This window comes from Erithacus rubecula (genome assembly GCF_903797595.1).
Source record: "Erithacus rubecula genome assembly, chromosome: 6".
NCBI lineage: Eukaryota > Metazoa > Chordata > Aves > Passeriformes > Muscicapidae > Erithacus > Erithacus rubecula.
This window is the reverse complement of record NC_136688.1, coordinates 32201984-32225887: the sequence shown is the minus strand read 5'-3', so window position 1 is coordinate 32225887 and position 23904 is coordinate 32201984. Positions and strand designations below refer to the sequence as shown.

General features: G+C 34.8%; 1 protein-coding gene across 3 annotated transcripts in view; it reads right to left on the bottom strand.

Annotated features, from left to right (window-relative positions):
• DPH6 (diphthamine biosynthesis 6) overlaps positions 1–23904 on the bottom strand; it is a 194332-nt gene that overhangs the window by 32396 nt on the left and 138032 nt on the right. For all 3 annotated transcript variants that reach the window (XM_079308103.1, XM_079308104.1, XM_079308105.1), the window contains one exon: positions 6832–7237. In XM_079308103.1, coding sequence (XP_079164229.1) covers positions 6832–7237 — 406 coding nt within the window. The remainder of the gene's footprint in view (positions 1–6831; positions 7238–23904) is intronic.

Below are 23904 nucleotides of genomic sequence, written 5' to 3'. Positions count from 1 at the left end.
GAATAGACTGAGTTCTCATTCCATATTTATTGAGTTAACATATTAACTATCACTGGGCAGCAAAGCCACTGCCTGTATCACTGGAGTCTAGCATCTTCCAAACTGCATATGTGAGGAAAGCAAATCTGTTTTCAACATGTTAGATCATTTTGGAAATTCTTCTTTATAACCTATGATTTTTTTCAACAAAAGGTCTGTTTTCTGACAGGTCACCTGTAGGAAAGATGTAAAATTTCAAAAGGAAAATTAGTTTATACAGGTAATTCATTCAGTGAATGAATTATTTTATAAAAGCTATATAACCCCAGTCAATTAGTCAGGAACACTTCAAAATAAAGTGAAAACATATATGGATAGAGTAACCTATAAATGTATCTTAGATTTTAGTGGAAGAAATTCTAAAAGAGACATGAAGTTGTACACCATACCTTTAAAATAACCTCACCCATATATTGCTAGTGTTCTGCATTAAGGATATAACAGGATATTCTAAATAAATATTGGGTGAAAGAATTAAAGAATTTGTTTCCATTTAAAGCCTTAGGCAAGCTTTTTTATGTACAACTGTGCAATACACAACCCTGAGAAGTCACAAGTAGTCTACTCTGAAAAAAACATGAGTTCTGGCTTTGGTCCCTGGCCTTGGCACTGAGGTGCTGAATTCTTCTCAATCTAGGATCTGTGTACTTAAAAAATAAATTTCCCATCCTAAAAGACAGAAGGCCTAAAGCAGGATCTAATGTACTTTAAGCTGCCTCACAGGCATAAATCATTTCTCTATCCAAATTCAGTCAAGAGACAACATTACTATTAAAACAATTACCCATGTCTTGAATAGCAAACAAAAAAAATCCTTTTCCATAATTTCATGTGAGATATTCTGCTAAAAAAAAAAGTATGCACTGACTTGCAGCATCTACAATACCAGCACAACCTTGAAAAAAAATAGAACAGTTTAAAATGTCAGCATCTTAACAGTCATTTAATAAATCAGTTCTTTTGACTGGATAGTTTGGGTAGCAATATCAAGATTGCCACCTCTGTGGCTCAAGACCAATTTTAGTTACTTTTATCCATTTAAAATGTCATTACATATACATCATTTCAAACATACTCACAAATCACTATTTTCTAATTGCTTCTGTGTATTATAAGCTAATTAATTTCCCAAAATACTGATGTGACTTTTTTTTTTTTCCTTCTTGTGCTATTATAACTGTTTCTTAATAGGAAACCCAACAAATTAAAATTGAAATTTTCCTATTTCAGGTTCACAATTCTTCTCACATTTTCCATTGAGAATAAATTAACAGAATTCAGTGGAAAACCAAGCTTTGCAGTCTATTTCAGATACCATCACAACATTTTAAAATATTTTTTTTTCAGCCACAACAAATACTTCATTTTAGTTAGTGCCCACAAAACTTGAGCTAATGGCTATAATTTGATTTTAAAAGGATTTATTTACCTGCTTCATTGTTACTCAGTAAAGAGCTCTTAATGACTGTTTAGTTTCTACTCATGTGAGTAAGTTCTCCACAACTGGTGAGCAAATATAAATTTCTCATATGAGAATGTGTAGACCTACAAAAAAATGTGTGAAGGTTAAGATTCCAGTTGTGCCCATGGGGAATTTTTTTCCATTGTACAATGGCATATGCATCAAGAAAGTTAAGTTGAAATAAATTTCCAGTGTGAATTTAAAGTATATTGGTAAAAAAAAAAATTAAACTTCAGTGAACACAGATATTCATTATTGTAAAAATGCATCTTGGTATCTTCAATTGATCCTCCTCCTCCTCTCTCAGATTCACACTATATAAGGGATTATTTCTCTACTGGAAACTCTGTGTTTTGGAAAACATCTGGAAAATGTGTTGACAATGCCATGTTTTATCAGATAGAATACTTACTAGATGGAAAATCTTTGGCTTCAAAGCTGCATGCTGTACATGTGTCAGGGTGCTACTCTGTCATTGCAAGGACTCTGAGTGCCTAACCACCAGGGCTTCTCTTGCAACAGAACAAAAAGTCCCATGGCATGTAAGATATTTTATAGTTGAACTGAATTATACTCAGCCCATATTAAATTCCAAAAAAATATATATAGTATCATTGAAATTTGATAAACTCATAAGTACTAAGGGACTTTTAGACCTACACATTTACAGAGCAGATCCACTTTAAACACTAATTATATATTTATTTTAATGTTCCTACCAGACATCTATTCCTGCTTTCTTTTGCCTTTTTTATATTCCCACTCCATTTTTTCTTTAGTATTAAGGAGGCATTGTGTAATATGGTGTCTGGTGAACACAGGACCTTCTCTATTCCCAAATAAATATTCAAAAATATTTTGCATACATCTTTTGAACAAGGCTTGTTAAATCATAATGTGATGACTTATAAGCATTCATCATTCCTATACGGAAGTATAATCTAGTCAACTGCACGGTATAGCAAATCATCCTGACACATTTATATTAATGCACATTTGAATGAGAATAAGAAAGAAATAGTCAAATTTATGTTAAAGACTTCTAACAGCTTAACAGCATCTTACTAAGTATATATGTCAGCTTAAACTAATCCTCCTGCTTCTAATACGTTCTGTGGTCTCAGCACGGCGCCAATAATGCTCTCGCATGTTATGAGGGATTGCCTCTGAGAAGTTCACCATCAGGACTACACTTTGTTCAATAAAACTTCACATCTGGTCTCAGGATGACAGAAAGCTATCTGTCTCTAATTTGCATTACAAACCTTTAGCTTCTTTTGACACCCGTAACACCGGCTGTAATAATTTCCAATAACCTGTTACAATATGCCAAGTAGATATATTCCTGGTTCTCAGCTTATTCTGTCAGGTAACAACACATTTCTAATATTTATTTGGACAATTTAAAATAAATGACAACTTCTTTATACCAAAAATCCCTCCATATTATCTGATCAGAGGTTTACTTGAGAAGGCCTCTGGCAGCATTTGCTTCTTTCACTCCAATGATTTTAAGTCCTAATAAGAAAAATGCTACTTTTATTTCTTTTCTGTGATTTTGCTAGAGTACACAATACATTTCAATTCAAGATGTTATAAGAGTTACTGAAGACTATTTACTAATCTTATGACATGCTGGAAGTCCACCTGAAATCCACTAACTTGGAACAACTATCTCCTCAACCATCTTTCCTGATTTCCGAGTATCATAATTTCTACCTTTTCTATTACAGATACACGTCTTATGTGTTTCACATTAAAAATATTTGAAGAAAAGTGTCTGTTATTCCCTGCTACATTATCAATATTATTTGGCTGACAGATGAAGACCCAAAAGGACAGATCTACTTGTAGGATTAATAATATCCAAATCAAATCAGAGACCAAATGTGTCAATAATGGATCCTCATACAGATGGTTAGCAACCTCTACTACCTGAGCTGAATTAATAAATGGCAATTGAACAGCTGGTCTCTTGATATAATTTGCTTTCTGGCAGCCACATCAAGGAAGCAAAATTTTTTAAAAGTCTGCATACTAGGCCTGAAAATTTACAAATTTATAAAAGATCAGTACTTTTCCACTTTATCCTCTGTCCCAGTAAAATGGTATTCTATGTTTGAAAGGCAGTAGCATAAGTAAATTCTGTCACCCACCTAGACCTACTCTGCAACAGAAAGTAACCTTTGGAGGTAGCAGAAATCACCACTGAGTGATTTTGAGTGTATGTCCAAACACTCAAATATGTCAGGACAATTTTACAGAGAAAGGTATGAACAAGCCCAGGCCATGCTCAGAGCTGATAAGACACAGCCACTGCTACTGTGGAAACCAGTACTGCTCTCTCTTGGGATCTGCCCTATTCAGATACATGCAGTCTAGGGCAGGACAGGCTCAAGAGGAAAACAGCAATAAACTGGAAGGAGTTGGATGGGAAAATGGAAGGAGCTATTGTTACCAGAACTTAACAATCTCTTAGTACCTTGATCTGGTCTTAGAGAAAGGTTAAAGTATCTTGAGATTCAAAATAAAGACCTGGTACTAACTCTGGTATATTAAAACTGGGACATACATTAAAGGACACATACAATTGCAGGAGTCCTGCCTGTTTAAAGTTAAAGACTGTCAATAATAACAGAGAAGATAAAACACAGAATATGTAATCTTGCTTATAGACACAGTCAATGGGATACTGAAAGTCACAGGAACAAACTGGACACCTCACACAACACTTTTTAAACTGAGAGTTAATAAATATGTGAGTATATTTAAATTATGAGAAGTACAATTATACTACCAGTGCAAAAGACAGTCAAGGACATTGTTCACTAATATGCTGCAGCATTTTGAAAGTTGATGATGCTTCACTGGAGACTGCACATCTTACAAAGCTCCAAGAACACATATTACCAGTACACTTGAATATGTCCTGTGTATTAACAATATATTAATAATTAGACTTCTGATTTTGAACCAGAAAAAGTCTGTGGGTGTATATATATAAATATATATATATATAGTCTTCTCTCAAGTAGAAATTATCAGCAAGATACACTTCAGCAAAAACCACTTTAATTTGAGAAATTATTTTTGAATATATATCAAACTTATTCTTCCATTCCATGAACTTTCTAGAAACTTTACTGAAGAAGAAAAATTTTATTTTTAAATTCTTTATCAGTGAATTAGTGCTCCTTGTAAATTTAATGTATTCTATATATTTTACAGATTTGCAAGCATGTATTTCTTACCAGTGGGGATAATGATAAAATTGGTATAATGACAGGAATTATTATGACAGTTCAGAGATCTGAACACAAGAATGAATATATGACAATCACACAAGTCTTTCTAAGTCTATGCTATTGGTTGTGTAAAATGAATGGAACCAAATCAAATTTTATGTGTGCAATTAATACATTAGATTGAGAAATATACTTTATAAAGCAAATGAAATTTATTTGGAAGCAATTATTCTATGGCCTGAGAAATATCAGAAAGAAAGCAGGCAAAACAGTAATGTTAGTCCCATGCCAGAAACATATTTTATCAGGTTTCTTTTTAGCTCTTAAACAAGATGTAGTAAAAACAACAACATTCTGTCAGACTATATGTTCATTCCTTGCTTCCTGGATTAAATATGCTTATTCTATGCCACATTTTTATAGCTTTCAATTCCTGTACTTTAAATCTATTAAACAATGTCAAGTTGAATTTTCTTCAAAAACTGCTGCAGGTTAAGAAAAAAAATAGGACAGTAGAATATTTGAGGGCTAACATTTATGTCAGCTAATTAATATGGATCAGTTGTGGTCTGGAAGGATTTTTAAAGTGCATGCATGTTTGAGATAAATATAGACTAAGGATCTGATTTTGTTCCTTTTTGAATTGATAACACAGTTCTTACTGATTTCAATACAAATATGGTGTACCAGTTTTGTAGGTCTGACATAAAGCTTTTGTGCTCTTGCATAATGTTAGTTGTCCCAAATAGAACATAGCTCAAAATGCAGATCTACAACATAAGAAATAAATTGCGGTTGTAATATTACATTTATTGCTCTGTATTCTCTTTACTTGCTAAAGGAGTGAGATTCTGAACAATAAACTTTGGGGGAAAACCCAAAAAAATTTGTCTGGATACCAAGTTCTATTTAAATAAGTCAGAAATCAGCCCACGTTCAAAACCAGACACTCTATTCCAGAGGATAAAACGCCATTTCTTTATCTCAAAACATTTCATTATTTATTCTCAAAAGAATTCCTGCTAGAAGACAGAAATTGGTTATTTGGATATGGTTCTAGACTGTGACAAAAAGAGGCTACCAAATGCTCAACTGTTCAAACACTTTTAAGCAAAAGATTCATTCTCCCTACACTGAATTCTAAGGTGGCTATATTCCTCTTGCATGGTATCACAGGATAAATCAGATTAGAGCAAGATGATATAACCCAACCTCCTATTCAAAATCAGATGTGAGATTAGAACAAAAGTAATTCAGGACTATATCCTGTATGGACTTCAGGAAGTCCAAGAACAGAACCTTTCAATATGAGAAACCTGCCTGGTAACTAGAAAAAGAACAAATGTATCTTAATTGTAGAACTGTAGAATTATTTTGGTTGGAAAAGGCTTCCAAGATCATTGAGTCCAGCTGTAAATCTAACATTGCCAGGTCTGCCACTAAATCATGTCCCTAAGCATCAAGTCTGCAACACATCTTCCAAATACCTCCAGGGGTGGTGACTCCACCACTTCCCTGGGCAGTCTGTTCCAATGGTTGGTAACCTTTCTGGTGAAGAAATTATTCCTAATACTCAAACTCCACCTCCCTAGGTGCAACTTGCAGTTTTCCTCTTGTTCTGCCACTTGTTACCTGGGAGAAGAGTCACCTGGCTACAGTCTCCTTCCAGGCAGTTGTAGAGACTGCTACAGTCTCCTCTGAGCCTCTTCTTCTCCTGGCTAAAAACCCCCAGTTCCCTCAGCCTGCCCTCACATAACTTAATTTCTAGACCCTACACCAGCTCTGCTGCTCTTCTCTGGACATGCTCCAGCACTTCAACGTCTCTTTGGCAGTGAGGGGCCCAGTACTGAACACAGAACTCGAGGGGTGGCCTCACCAGTGCTGAGTACAGGGGAACAATCACTCTTGAGGTCCTGTTGGCCACACTATTGCTGATATAGACCAGGATGCCATTGGCCTTCTTAGCCTTGAAACACTCCTCTAATTTTTTTTTTTTTTTTTTTTTCCCAATGAAAACTAATGGAGTAGTAAATAAGAATGCTTATGCTTAGTATGACACCTGGTTCCTATCATAGTAAGTCTTACCTTTCCGTAGTGTTTCAGCATCAAAGACATGCTGCTTGAAGAAAGCTCTAAAGGACAAAGGACTGGCACTGCAGTCCTCTGAAAGTTTGTCGACAGCTTGTTTAAACATAGCAACTATGTCATGAAGAGCTCCATCCAAATCAAGGTGAGAAGTGGATGATGAAACCAAGCTCAGGCGTACAGAGATTGATGCACAAGATGCAGAACTAGACTCCACAGATTCACACTCAATCTGGAAGCCCTCTGACAACATCTTCATTGCAAAATGTTTTCTCTGGAGTGGATCATCAACTACTGCAACAACATGCCATTCAATGGCAGCATCCCTGGGTAGGTGAGATACTACGACCACAGCAAGCAACCCAGATACTGCAGTTTCATCATTATACATCTCTGAATCTTCAACCTAGAAGATAAAAAAAATATTATCCATATTACAGAGTTGTACATATTAATGTTGCTCATATTTAGTTAAAATATTAAAAAGGTATATGCAGTATAGTTATTTCATGGAAACTGCTTTTCCCCTCATCTTTGCTTACTGAAAAGTTCTCTTGAGCAATTATGAATTGATCAGACAGTATCTCCTCAATTTTGCAATCTCAAACCACTACTATGCTCGTGCCACTAAAAAGGAAGCTGATAGTAATTTATTTTGCATTCATCCTGCCATCAAAAGAAGTGTTTTTGCTTATGGTAACTTTTGTTTGTACCAAAGGTTTTTGAAGAATAAAAAAAATGGTAGGAACTACCAAAATTACATAAATGAGTCAGAAAATTACATAAGTTTTATTTTAAAAGTTGGGGTATTAAAGATTCAGTACAGATACAGCAAAAAATATAGTTCAGAGAGATCTAAACAGCAGAATTATCCTGAACAAATGCTCTTAGAAGATAGAATGTGTTTTTTAAATAGCACATCTCATTGAGAACATACATTTAAATTGTTTTCACATCAACCAGCATGTATAATTAGCTAACTTGGTCAGCTACATCTGAGTAACTGAGTTATTTTCTTTCTGATGGTTTTAAATACCTTTCAAATACCTGAGCAGTTGAAATACTTTTTTTGACCAGTGGATTACTTTTTTCCTTACTTTTTCTTCAATTTTTATGAAGAGACAGTATATTAGGAATTTTTAATATTAGTGACTGACACCATCTTCTGTACACAGATAATAACTTTTTTTTTATATACCAGTTTGCTTACATTCCAGTACACACTGTTAATATTGTCCATTGCCTGACCTCTGAAAGGAAAAATAATAACAAGGCAAACCAGTCATTCTGCTTGAAGTCGATAAGGCCACATAACTCGCAGTACCTTCAATTCACAAGCTCAATTTTCAGCCACTTGCTCTCAACTTTGCAAGGAAGAAATAATGACACGTTCCAGGCACTTTATTTCAAAATTCACTCACAAAGTTATTGACAAGAATTTTGCACAGAATATCTTTGATGCTCGACCCTTGTGAGCTGTTTACATGAAAAATGCACTTACTTCTATATTAACGATAGTGGAGTGTAATTCTATCCCAAACATGTAGCAATTGCTTTAGCATTTCTGGTTTTGATGTGGTAACAGAAATAGGGACAATTTGTCTCAAATTGCAATCACTTCAGTCATAATAAAATCTCACAGAGTACTGTTTGCTTTCAGTACTTTCATTAGCTGGCCAGGGCTGTTATTAAGGTAGCTACACATAAATGTTATATTAGCACTTTACAGGAGCACAGTATTCTCCTCTAGGAGATGAATTCTAACCTTGTCAATATAATTCTGCTCTGAGTGCTGTAAAACAGTTTGAAAAGATGAAATACTGGAGCTTTGCACTGAGAAAAAAAAAAAAAAGTCATGCTCATTCAGGCTTAAAGGCCATTTTGCTGGCCCAAGGTGCTGAGGTACTGGTTAGAAAAAAAACAGTCTAGAGAAGCTCTCTCAGGTCACATCAAGCACTACAACAAACTTTTCTACTTCCCTGTACTTGTCTGAGGTTGTTAAATCAATTACTCACTATTTCTGCTTGCCTTCAGCTGCCATTTAGAATATGAAGACCTACATGAAAATTAAGGCCAGGAGAAAGTACATTTCCAAATTTAACAAATGAGAATCATTCTGTGTGAAAGACTACTCATGGTGCACCTGTATGCTACCATAACATTTATAACCTTTAGCTTTAGAGTTTGCACAAAGCACAAATGATAGAGCTACTGGGGACGAACAATCTTTCATTATTGGCTACAGAATCTTATAGATATAGTTCTAACATAACATAATACTTCTGACTTATTTTCAAGAAATCACTGACATTTGTGTTACACTCGGATGCTGCATTTATGACTTACCTGTCAGAAATTTACAATTCTCTTAAAGAACTGAATATCTTTATGATAGCCTGTCTGGTAAATGAGGATGAATATATAAGGTCTGCCAAGAAAATATATGATGCTAAATCAGTATAAGTAAGTATTGAGTGAAAATGAAGAGAAATTATTTTATTGTCTAAATTGTTTTTACAATTGATTCTGCATGCTCATCAATGAGATTCATCACTTCTGGCAGACAGCTGTGGTACTATGAATAAAAATATGTTTTTAGAGTTCTTGCCTAAGTATACTGTTGTAGACTGCACTATAAAGGAGCACAGGCTTTAGTATAGTCTTTCTTCTACAGCTTCAGAGACCTGATCAGAAAAAAAGAGGTAGAAGAGCATGTAGTTTAAGTTATAATTTTTGAAAAATAATTCTCAAATGATTCTTGAGAAGCTCTAAAATTCTTGTTGAGAGACAAATCTGTTGGGGCAAACACTGTTGAAAGCGGTGACTTCTTAAAAGCAATTTTACAAATATTTAGAAATTTAATTAATCAGTGGGTGTAGTTGTCATCTCAAGATATTTGCCCTTTATCCCTATTTTACTAGCTATCAGTTTCCAAATTATTTTCATTTAATGGGAAAAGTGTGTTGAATTTCTAATTTCTAATTGTTAGCCTTTCCATCGGATTTAATCCTTTCAAGGAACAAACACTACAAGGTAGCTCTGCACTAAGAGAAGTTTGAATGTCACAGGGGAAAATAAGGAGATCTATATCCTTACATATAAGGAGATTTCCTTATAAATAAGGAGATATATCTTCTAATAAGGAGATCTTCAATGGCTGACTGCTGAGATTATATGGAGAAAGATGCTACTTATGTGCTCTACTTTTACATGACCTGATTTAAAGAGGGTTGGAGAAGGACACCAGGTAACATCTGTTACACATGAAGGAGACATCTGAAAATAAATGGTCCTACAACAACGAATTTTCAGGAATGGATGTAAACAGAGACCACACTATGACAGAATTCCAATTCTGTCATGCTAGGAAATGGTAGATCCCAAAACTTTGGACAACAATGTGATAAGACAAGTGATTTAGCTCTAACTGAATCTCACATTAGATTGCCCTCAAAAACATGTTTCATAATATCTTCCCTTTGCCAACAGGATCATCTGCTACTTAATTTCTCAAAGATGCAAAAGACTGAGATCCAGAAAATTTGAAGAAGGAAGCCAAAAGGCAGATTTTTCTAAATACATGCATTGCATCTATATCATTCCATATATGCATTGTATCTATATTCATATCCAGAGAAGGACTACAAACATTTTTTAACATATTGCTTTACAAAAACCCCACAGCTCAGGAAAGGACTTTTCCCACCTTGAAGAAAATACTGATATTCTTCTTGTGATGCATGTTTCAATAACTCACAGGAAAAACCAAAGGTACAGAGCACATTTTAGGATGGCTGAGAAATTGACTCTACTTTGATGGTAAACACTGAGAAAACTGCCATGCTAAACTAAGTGACATCTTGGAAAGTCTTCATGGACTGGTTAATAAAGAACCACAGAAGCTGATAGCAGTTAAGAAAACAAGTAAAGAAACAAAGCAAAGTGGGTAACTTTATGCCACTAAAAAATTCACAATTCACTCTCTCAACTGAAAAAGAGCATACTAGATCCAAAATATATTCAGAGAAGGACAAGTATGATCAAAAGCTTGGGAGGATCTTTCTGGAAATGTTCTGCAGCCTTCTCAAAGAGAAGACAGAGGCTTACAAAGTCATACATGACATACAAAGAGTGTATAGGGATAAGAAATGATTTTGCACACTTGTCTTTCTGTATAATGAGTTATGGACCATCAAATGACATTAGTAAGAGCATGGTTTCAAAATGAACGATGGTGGGTGACACTTACAACTCCTTGATGTAGGATACTGTGGTTGCAAGAACTTTACAGGGATTCAAGGGGAGCCTGAACAAGTTCTTAGAACACAGATTCAGTGGTCATTATAAAAGAGACATAATAAAATTCCTATATTATTTTTAATTTATATGTTACTAATTTATATAAAGATTATGATTTATATAACAAAATTGATTTGATCAATTTAAATATGAACTAAAAAAGTTTGTGGTTAGGACAATATTAGGGTAGATGTCTGCTTTTACTGGTTTTACTATTCACTTCTGTTTAGAGTCAAAATACCAAGCAAGGTTTACACTATTATGGTTATTGTTATGTTCTTAAATAAGCATTTATGCTGATACTAATGGTGTCTTTGGTAAAGAACTGTGATTTCTTGTATGGACTCACGGATTTTTCACAATTAGTCCCCTCCAACATTTCCATGGTTCTAAAGGAATTTTATGTTCATCTGTGACATTCCAGCTGATTTTATGGGTGAATTGTGAACACAGAGTCAAGTAGAAGAATGCAGGTAACAGCTTTGAGAGCCTAAGCCTCTTCAGCAGAGGTACTGGCACCAGAATATTGGGGTGGAGGAAGTGGGAGTTCAATGTGGTTACCCCGCCTGAGGAAAAAAAAGTTCCTGTTCTCCTTTTTCCGAAAGGAGAATCGCATATATAACTGTAATGCTACTTTTAGGGGGACATAAATATCTTAATTTCTGCCTTAACTGATAGAGACAGCATGGACAACTAAAACATGACAGATTAGTCCCAGACAGTGCCAAGCACGATTGTCTGCTTTAGGCACCTGCCACAGGAGCAGGGGTTTGCAGCTGCCTCACACTGGAGCCACCCAGGCAGACTGCTCTGTGCTAACCCCTCTAAAGAGGTTCTGTGATGGATGCTCAACCCAAATCTGCAGAAGTGTATGGATGCTTGGTTAAAAATAGAAAAGGTCAAAAAGCTTGACTGAGTACTTGTTGAAGGCCTGAGTACTGCAGTTATAAAGCAATGTACAATTAATTAAAGTATCTAAAAATGGGAAACAAGAATGGGAACTTCCTGTACTTGGTATTTGTGTCTAACTTGAAAAAAGGCAGCTTGGTAGAACCATTCCTTAGCTAACACTTTTATCAAGGTGTTTACTTCAGAAATAGCTCTTCCATATCCCAAGGAGCAAAGTGAACAACAGAGATTGAGGTTTCTACACTTGTAATTAACATTACATTAAAGCAAGTGCTATCTGAACTGCTGCATGCATAATACTTTCCTGAGCTTTGCAGTGATACAAGAAATTATCACATAGATTCACAGTTTACCAAATCCTTACATTTTCTGTGCCTCAGTTCTTAATAAAGATTTGCCCAATTTTCGTTGTGCTTATTCAGAGAGCCACAAAATACTCTCATGCTAATGAATGCCTGATGCATTCACAATATTGCTACAAACCAAACCAGAATCCAATAGAATGAGCAGAGTTAAATGAAAAGCATTGGGCTGTAAGGCTTGTAAACTTACACAGAAACTAGTTTTAAAGTTGCTAATCTTAGAAATACTTTTTTTTTATAATTAAAAAAAAATCAAAGGCAGAACTATTAAAATTCTAATGAAATTTAAATTCTATTAAAATTCTAATGAAAACAAAGGAATAATGAGTTAAAGACAAACCTTTCTTAAATCTATTGTATAAGTATTTAACTATTTAACCTAATTAAACTGAAAAAGGTACACATTTTGACCTTTAAGATTTATTATATAAATTTGTTTGACTATCCCCTCTTTGTTCTAAATATTCTTTTTGAAATATTTTTTTTGTTGTGTTAGTAAGGACTAAGGCCTATCTGTCTCTCAGCTGAATATGGAATCAGGCTATAGAGATAGAGATGAATGCATAATTGCTATCTCTACAAAGAAGTGACTTGGAGAACAAAAAGAAAGATACTGTGATGTTACTTTTAGAAGCTGAGTTTATGAAAACCTTATATGGTATGCATTATTACACCATTACAGTGGCAAGATTAACGTGCCTTTAAATAATACATTTAAAATTTCTTTTACACTGCCTGCATTAAACAGAGTGCATCAAACTCCTGAGATCCAGATTAAGCTTTGCTGGAGTCTCTTACAACAATAGGTTTATGACTTAAAAAAGTAAAGATTCCACTAGGAAAACTGCATAAGAATAAAAATGTCAGTTCCAAAAGAAAAGTAGGATAGAAGCAATTCTTTTCAACATCCTAGTTTGTCTAATAAATAGGCCACATGCATTCTTGGTACAGCACATCTGAATTCAAATAACGAGTAACATAGTGTTTTATAACAATAAAATTGATAAGAATGTTCTTTTTGGAAAGCATACAAAAATAAGATAGTCAGACATTTAGTATTTCTTTCTGAAATAAAACAAATTATTTGGTGAATGTCGAAAAGACATTAACACAAAACTGACAGACTAAAAATGAAGTCTTACAAACTGAATATTTGTCATAGAATAAATGCTGTAAATATGAAAAGAAGCAAGTTCTTCAGAAATTTTAGTCTTCTTTACTCATTCCTCAACATGTTGGACAAAGCTGGAGGTGGTTCAGTAACCACTGTGTCATGTAGAAATTATTTTGTACAATGTCAACTGGAAAACTGACCTTGTACTTTGGTGTTACTGAATCATGGAAAATCTAGAGCAAACCAAGTGGTATTTTTTGTAGCAGCATCTGATAGCACATTTTCCAGATTTTCTTTTTTTGTGGTCTTTAGCTGCCTTTAGAAAACAGAAACATGAAAAAGGGAAAGCAGATACAGGGGAACAAATAGGAGTATAGAAATTTAGAGATAGTACTATTTCTCAGAGTGCTTTCAACCAATTTTTGCAATTTGAGTGGATCTCTAACTAATGTATTCTTTTGATATGATTATAATTCTGCCTGCTCACATTAGAAAAAAATACAAATTAAATTTTCATCTTAGTAATTTTGAAAAGAAATCTGCATGTAGCTAGTGATGCAAAATGAATAATTAGATATGAAATGGTTGACAATTAACATGCCAAGCATAACAGCTTAATTTTTCTCAGAGGTGCATCTTGCAGAAGGATGAAATGACCATATTCCAAGTTATTTTAGTGAGAGTATAGGGAATTTTAAATCTATACAATATATTGATGGCTATTATTAGGATTAGACAAGGTGATAAGCTAAAATTTTACAGTAGTCAACCAAGTACATCAGAAGAAACTACCAGAAAAATTAAGTAACAACACTCTTAGGACCCAAATCCCACAATAAATATACAGGAAGTTTGATTTATAAGTTGAGACAGCTTTCTAGTGCATGAAGAATGTGTTGAAATCCTTGCAGAATCAAAAATTCCATGATGAATGGTCTCTGAACAGTGGCACAGGAAGAATAGGTAAGCATTACATAAAAAAGCAAAGCAAATATAGAACTCATGAAAATAGAGAGTTCATAAGAAACGAGTTCAATAACTTTACATGATCTATAGCTTATATTGCTCAAACAGAATAATTTAAAAACTTGCTATTCTGTCTTTTACCATGATTGTCAACAGAGGCCAAGGAGTGATATAAATTTTCATCATTTCTGTGTGATAGAAAAAAGGGCTCTGTTGAAGTTTAAGACACAACCTTACAAGCTCTCTTTTGATTATATTTAGTACAGAAGGATATCATTTGCTTGTTAATTTTGTTTCTCTGTTCTATTGTTGAATCACTGTGTTTTCATCCTTTTACTTCAGAAACAAGAGAAGCTCTGACAGGATCAAAACAAGAGCAATCATGATCACATTTCTATGAAGACATAATCAGCTTTGAACAAGTCTCTGAAACAAATAAACAATTGAAAGCCTGAAGAATGCACACAGAGTCTGCAATAACTAGGCTAACACCTCTGTTTTCTGGACTTATTAACTGGAAGTTTTCTTCCAAAGGAAGCTCAAATAATTCCTTGTTAGAATAAATTGAAAGAAAACAAAAAAAAAAAGTAAACTGGCCTGCTGAAAGACAGACATAGGCTTCTGCATGCACAGTAATGAAGAAGCATCTCCTACTTTTATTTTTGCATCATTCCTCAGGTAAGTATCACAATATTGTCCTAACCCATAATCTAAAAGCACAGTCTCATCAGCCCCACAGACATCAAATTTTCAACTACTCAACGAATTTTATATATTTCAATCTCTCTTTAAAATACATTTTCTAATTGTATGTGACAATCATGCCCCCACCAGAGTAAAAGAAAGATTTTAAGATGCATAATCAGTTATGGTAAGCATGTGCTAACATCAAATAGAAAATACGCAGTACCATTTCCCTCTCATTTTTAGTTGGTTATAGATATTAGTTATAGCACTGATTATTCAGATAAAACACATGTTCAAAGTACTGCAGTGAATGGGTCTGGAATGGGAAACTGAGAAGCACTGCCAGCAGGTCTGCAAAAGGTGCAAAATGCCTGAAATGCAGAATTAGACAATTATTATTAATTTTAAAAATGGACATGACTGATTTTCCCTCTTAATTACTCCCACTGATGTATCATGAGACAGATTAAGTCTTTTGGAAATTATAGCTGATTTGGGGAGTGGAGGTTTCATTTTTTAATTTTTATTTTATTTTGTTTTAAAGAACTGTTTTTGGTTTCAGCAGAACTCTGGTACAAGTGCTCTGATACAATAAGAATATCTACATCTTTTTTCCTTAATTCGAAGGGGTCAGGAATGGTTTTTCACTTTTGTAAACTCCATACAAGCCTTTGGTTTTTTGCCATACTCTGCAGAAGTTGTCATGCTACCATGTGTACTTACCAACCTGACAAACCCTCCTCCTGCTGCATGCAGAGCTCAGCCTTTTCATTCTCACCCTGTGGCATGAAGTATTTTGAACTCCAAAGGTCTGATACATTCTAGTGCCAGTGTACTCACAGAGTTCAAAATTGGAATTTCTGGGTGAAATGTAATGGTCTGTGATATACAGGTCAGAATAAATAATCTAATGGTGCCTTCTGGCTGTACAAGCCACTCAAGCTATGAAATCAGTTTTACCCAATACTTCTGCTCAGCTTTTCTACCAGCATTGAAGTGCCTGAACTCTAAAATCCCACACTGAGAAAGCAACCACCTCACTCATTATGGCCTTTAACATCCCTTGCTGATAGTTTTAAATTTTTAAACAGCCCTACCTGTCGAGCTTCCTTTTATGTGTTCTCATAGTTACAGATATAATTTTGGAAGCAAAATATCTAAACATTGAGCATAATAAAAATGAAATGGGTTAAAGCTTATTAGCAGTAGGGAGCAGATGTAGCAAAATTCTGCCAGTTCCCCTACATTTCCTCCCCAGCAGGGATTTTCCATCAAGCTGTGAGTTAGTTCTATACACTAATCCAGGCTGCTGTTGCTGCAATTCCACCTTCCTATACCTTGCTATTGTACTAAAAATTCACTTTGATTTTTGATTTCTTGCTTCTTAATAATAATATTTAAAGCAGTTCATGCAGAGCTAAATGTAAATTCAAGCACTGCATGCTAGATGCTCAAAAGGGCATGAAAATGTAAAATTGATAAGAAAGTAATTACATATTGAAAAGCTGTTTTATTTGCTTAAAAAATAGTAACTTTCTCTCAGCAAACTAAAGGTTTCTGAGCCAAGACATAACCAGTTAATGACTGAGGTTAAGATCCTTGAAATACCTCTCAAACATACATCATTCAATATATCAGTTACAATGTGGAAAAAAAAAAGATAAGTATTTAAGGAACAAAGTCATAAATTGATAGCAATACAAACTGAAAGCAAATGAAGTCTGTCACTTGAAACATGATCACAGACTGTCACTCTGAGGGTTTTTATTCTTCATGTGTAGTGTCAAAAATAAGCACTTAGGAAAAAGAGTTGAAGTGAAGTAAGGATGTTCAAGATGGAAGGATTTCAGTTGAAAATAATTTGCAATGGGTTTACCCAAATGGGACAGAAAATGAGCAAAGTTAATGGTCAAGATCTACTTTGTGGGCTTTAAAGCTAACAGATTTGATGATAGAATTTGAATTTTGGACATTGATTGCAAAGACCTTTTTGTTGAAAGTCTGCTTCCTTCTGAACTTTGACAATGAGCTCTGGAACCAATTTTCAAAAAGAATATCAGCTTTTACCTTACATATTCTAACTACATGATCTGTTCATCTGTACATGTACAGCACCATTAGCTACTCTTGTCAAACCTGTAACTAAATTTTGTAGTACACAAGGAAGAAAATTTTGATGCTGTAGGAGACAGAAGAAAATCAATTTGAAAACTCTGATGCCACTGCTAAACTTCCAGTAACTGTCAGCCTCTCCCTCACTGTGGTAGCCACCTTGATTAGTAATATGATATAAAGATGTGCAATCAAAAATCATTTCACAGAATCACAGAATGGCTTCAGTTGGGACCTTGAAGATCACCTAGGTCCATACACCCAAGGGCAGGGACACCTTCCACCAGACTGGGGTGCTCAGCCAGGCCTGGCCTTGAAGGGACCTCTAGGGATAGAACACCCACAATTTCCACGAGGAACCCTTGTCAGTCCCACACCAACCTCACAGAAAAGAATTCTTTCCTAGTATCTAACCTCAACTCAATCTCTTCCAATCAGAAGTCACTACATGCTCTTGTAAATAGTCTTGTCCCATCTTTCCTGTAAGTTCTTTCGAGTTACTGAAAGGCTGCAACTTGGTCACCCCAAAGCCCTCTGTTTTCCAGGCTTAACAATCCCAATTCTCTCTGCATTTCCTCACAGAAGAGGTTCTCCATCCCTCTGATCAACTTGGTAGTCCTGCTCTGGACTTGCTTCAATAGGTTCATTGTCCTTCCTGTGCTGAGTACTCCAGAGCTGGATGCAGTCCCCATGGTGGTATCTCTCCAGAGCAGAGCAGAGGGGCAAAATCATCTCCTTAAACCTGCTGGCCATACTTCTGCTGCAGCTCAGGATATGACTGGCTTTCTGGCAAGCAGTTTCATTTTGAATATTGTGCTTTTTAGAACACATTTTTTTACAGGAAAATACATTTACATTCCATTATATGTATATGAATATTTTTGAGGCAAATATTGTTTTCAACAGACTAGTCAGTTACTTTCATTTTTAATATGGTATGACTGTAAAACAAGGTTGGTTGAATGGCATAGCGTATGACATGCTGTGAACTCAAGCCATTTACATGGACCAATAAAGCCCTACATACAGTTTGGAACTTGGACTTTGCAGGACCAGTTTTCTCCCAGTTCAGTGCTATAGAAGTTAAACTTAGATGATGCACATTCTTACAATCTACTATATTGGGCTGCCCAAAAAGTTAGGAAAAAAACTCACCTCTGTTCCAGTTTTTATCATCAGGCATGAATCTATATTTTATATAATACAATATAATACTTGGGTCAATTCAGCTCAGGTATCTCAACTATAACTCCTCCAAGCTCGGCCAAACCCCAGACTTCTTGCTGGGTATGGGTAAAGTAGAAGAAAGAGAAAGCCAGGCATTGTCCAGCAACAGACAATATTGAATATTGGTCTGCTATGAACACAGTGTTAGCCACAAATCTAAAACACAGCCCTATTGGGGCTGCTGTAAAGAAAATTAAATCCATCTCAGCCAGACCCACTGTGAGAGAAAGTTCACAACAACCTACAAAGTTCTAAGCCAAGTTTTAGTTAAATCTGTAGCCATTCTCAGCAGTATGAGCTGTACGGAAAAAATTTCCTTCTGAACATTAAAATATGTCTCAGATTACTACTGAAATATATAATGGGATCTTAACTCACACTCCTGAAGGCAGGTGATTCCCTGTACAGAAGATTAGAATGGAAGGTTTTCAGAAAATGGTGACATGTTTTCAGTAAGTGACACGTATTAATACATAACCTTGTTAAAAGTCATAATACTAAGAAAAATTACAAATACATATTCATGTATATGCTTGTAATGTGCATATGTATATATATAATGTCTATATGCATAAATACATATAAGAGGAGGGAGAGAGAAAAATCTGTAGATGTATGCCTCCTCCATGTAGTTCTGCAGGACATGCACAGAGAGCCTATGAGACTGTGCATTACTGGGTTGCTATATGCAACTCCACAGAAACACTCCTTTGACAAATTACAACAATCCTTTACCAAAATCACCATCTTTATTAAAAATGGTTCACAATCAGTATTTTCTTCAGCTAACAGTTGCATTATCCTCTTTCAGACTGGTTTCTTCATTGATATATATGCAAAAGTAACTATTTTGGTCACCTACAGAAGATGGCTGGGGTGTTTCCACAAAGGTGAGATGCATAAAGACCTGCCCAATATTAACACTGATTAATATCCAAGATAAAATCAAAGTTTTATCTAAGTGTTACCCCCTTGGTGTTACATCCAAAGGACTGATGAGAAGTGAACATATCAGCTCAATGCATTTTTATTTTTCATCAATGAAGAGGGAGGAAGCTTATTCAGTGCTAGCTGGCATGCATGTAACTGGGTATTGACCAGGGAACACTGTTCATTTTTGCTATGCAAAAATTTGAAGAAGTTTCAAAATGAAAAGCTCACTTTCACACTGTTTTACGTGCTTTTTTGAAAGTGGAGTACAAGAAAGCATAAATAATTTTTGAGTTACTTTGACTTTTATGAATGAGAAAACTAAAGATCTATTATTCATTTTGAAGACCATGTGATATCCTTCAGAGAAGAGGAGGAAGAAGAGGAAATGAAATTATTATCATGACCAGCACAAAGAAATAGAGACGAGGATAATCAAGTACTGAAATTTAGTAAGATCCTACAACAAAATAGTAAAGAAGTATTTCCACTGGAAGAATGAAGATGTTAATTTCGTTTTTATTACCCCCTTTTGGTTTTTTGATAGTAGATCATTAACATACCTGAATAGATATGATTGAAATATATCTATATCTATATCTATATCTATATCTATATCTATATCTATATCTATATCTATATCTATATCTATATCTATATCTATATCTATATCTATCTATCTATATATGATATGAAAAAGATTCTTGCATAGTTTCAAAGGGAAGAGATGACATTTTGAGTTCTAATTTTGACTGAAGCTTGATGAGGGAGGTCAGGTATGAATTTTCCTAGTTAATTGTGGAGTTGTTTTCAGTGATAATTTGCTGAATCTGTTTGAGATGTTGAGTTCCAGCAGCTTCCTCTCCACAGAGCCACCTGCTTGCCCCCCAACCCCGGCAGGATGGGAAGGACAATAGGAAGAGTAAACATGAGAGAACACTTGGGCTGAGGTAAGAACACTTTAGCAGGTGAACATTATAAAAACAGCAATGCAAAGTCAATCCTTTACCTCCTCTATCCAGCAGACTGATGCCCAGCCAGCCTCTGGGGAATAGCCACCTTGGAAGACCAAGTTCTCCAATTTTTATGGCTGAGCATGGTGTGTCATATGATCTGGAGTACCCCCCTGAATGCCTCTTGTGGTCTGAAAGAGATTACCCTGCCACAGTTTTAGGAAGGATGAGTTGCTAATAAGACTGTTTATGTAGGTTGAAGTGGTAACACGGCTCTTCTTTCAGTCCTGAACAACAGGATTACCTCATCCAAGGGAGAACAAAAAACTTTGAAAGTGATGAAATCCTGAAATTCAATCCTTAATTGTGGGCATTTAAAGTGCCCTACATGCAATTTGGACTATAGTTTAACAGGGAAGTTTCTTGAGAAAAAGTTGGGCCTTGATCACTTTTCAACCAAAATGGTATTTGTCCCTCTATGAGGCAGTGACAACAGGTACTTGCTTCAGGGGGGAAACTGTTAATGGCTTTCACAGTCATCACACATTAGACTTTTGACCAGAGGTTCTGGCCTGAGTGAACAGTGGATGCATATATGCACTCTTGCTTAGCACAAAAGTGACAGGCTCAAAACAGAATTAATGTTTTCAGCAAAGGAGATGAAGAATCACTCAAAACCAGTCTTATAAGGTATCTGCTGCAGGGGAAGATCAGTCAGCCTGGATAAACTAGGCTGTTTACCACGCTGAATAACTTGACAAGCATTTCTTCACTCTGTCTACCTGAAAAACAACATTCAAATGAATGGATATATTACCTGTAAATGGAAAATAAACTAGTGTAAATCAGTTCAAGGAAATCACAGTTATGCTGACTTATAACAGTTGAGAATTTGATTGTATCTGTAGTTATGTCAACAAATGATCACAGAAGAAATGGTCTCCTCTCTTATTTTCTGTTGTTCGTAATTTTTGTTTATACTTTATCAGTTAAATTCATGCATACTCTTCAAACTATTATGCAATCATATGATTTTTATACATATATATTCCATTTCAAAAAATAGCTTTAGTTAAAGTCATGTTCTTTTAGTTAACTACGCTAATTTTTAAACATTATTAAGGCTTTCCTAATGTTACAAATATAATATTGCAGCCTTCTTTTAAAAAAAAGTTCAAGTGGCAAACTTTTCACCTACCATTGTTTACCAGTGTCAAATGGCAGACTATTTCCAAGGACCTCTGTATATTCTATCTGCATTTGACCTGTGTTAAATATTCCCATTACAGTTTCTTTGAATGAGTAGAAAAGCTTTGCCTAATATGAATGCAGGGGAAATTAAATACACTAGCCATGAGATGAAAGACATACTAGCACTGTGCAATTTAATGTAGTGTGTGCTCTGAACATGGGCCATCCAACTGTGGAACATTCAAAATAGCATCTAGTAGCAAAACGGATGCCATGAACCTGATGGGATGAAAAAGAGGAAACAGAAACATGCATATTCCTCTTATTGAATTTTTGATAGCATAGGTACTGGCTGTCAGCAATGCTTTTCAAAAATATTTATTTTTCTTCTGGTGATATTTCAAATCATATTAATTAACCTATGTGATATTTTATGGCAATTTAAAGGTAGCAGTGCTCTAATCTGTCATTTTACCTTTATAATACTTGTTTGCTTCTACTACTAATATTTTGGCTATTTTGTTCAAGAAACTGGTAAAAGGATACCAATTAAGTTAGTATTACCTATAGTATTATCTATAGGACACACAATTTACAACACTCTTTGGAAATCTAACAATTGCATTAAATAAAGATATTAATACATATAATAAATTAGACAAAAATGTTTACCTGAGTCTTACTGACTTGGAAACATCTGTTCAGGATGGTGAAAAAATATGCATCTTCTCAGAAATCTGGGAAGGTTTTTTAATACTTCATTTTAAGTTTTATAGTCATTTTCTCTATAGGTAAAAAAGGATCTTAAACCTTTGTCCAATCCTTTGCAGCAAGAAAAATGTTCAACTTTCACTATTTGAGCATAAGCTACTTCTGTTGTACTTAGGATAAAGTGTTAGAGAATGCATGAATTTTATTTAAATTCATGACAGTCTGTATACTTCAAATAGGACAGGAATGTCTGAACAATGCACAGACTGCTGTTACAGATGCATGATGCCATTCTAAATGACTGCCATGAAAACACACTAATTACTCCAGGAAACAACTGCATGTAGCTAGACAGATTCTTGTTCAAGATTTAACTTGTTTATACTTGGGACCTACATTATTTGTAAGGCAAAGTGGAATGCTACAGGAAAGCACCAATGGTATTATAAAGAAGGTACAATACAGGGGCTCCCTGGAAGGGCCCAGTGCCCTAGATGACTGCACTTAGATATCTTTAAAAATCCTAGTTTGAGTATACTTACATCTTTTGACATCTAAGCAGTTTTTAAATCTGGTCCAAAAGGTTTTAATTTAGATTTTAAAATTTGGCATGAAGTTACCCAAGTGCTGAAATAAGTGTGGAACCCATTCACAATATATATCAGATAAAACACTGTGAATCTTTATTCCATCACTTCTGCATTACACACTATTAAGACACATATTGTCAACAACCTGACTGGCATTCCTGACTGAATGAAAGTCAACTGCAGCACTATTTGCTGGGATCACAGCCACTCATCCTGAATTCTTACCATAAAAAAGAAAAAAAAAAAAAGAAAGCTTCTGTCAGAAGAAGATGGGCTGGTGAACTTCTAAAGTTTGAAGTATGTTTGTTCAGAAAATTATTGGTGGGAGAGTACCAGACAACTAATGTCCATGTGCAAGCAGTGTTATAAAAGTAAAAATATACATTTTTATGTCACACAAAGTATTAGACCAAGGAGATTTTTCATTACTGAGGATGGAAAATACATTGGCAGCTGCCTAGCATGATAACTCAGAGGGGAAATGGCATATAATATCACAATTTAAGAAAAAAAATACTATGTGTAAAGTGACTTGCTAAAAATAAAGATAGAATGACCTATAGTGCTTTTAATACATCTTGCTATTACATTAAATATTATCTTTCTATGTAACTTGGTCTTCTAATCTTAAGAAAATATATTGTTTTCACTCTCAAAATCTCCATTCACCAATGTTTTGGGCTCACTTACAAACACAACCAATTCTAAACTTTCTACTGATAGCAAAACATTGTGTACTAAATACACTAAAGTATTTCCTGATAACCTTTTTCTTTTTATAACAAAAAAATCAGAGATAACTTTTCAGAGAAATCTGCCTTCAAGTTTTGTATATATTTCATCCAACCAAAATAACTGAAACTAATCTTTATCATTCAGACATTTTCTAAACAAATTTATTTCAAAAGCAGCAAACTGCCTCAAAATTTTTCTGCTAGGAAGTTAATGTGATCTTATCTCACAGAAAGAATTAATTCACAGTACTTTTCCACAGAATATACAACTGAATAGCAACAGTGGAA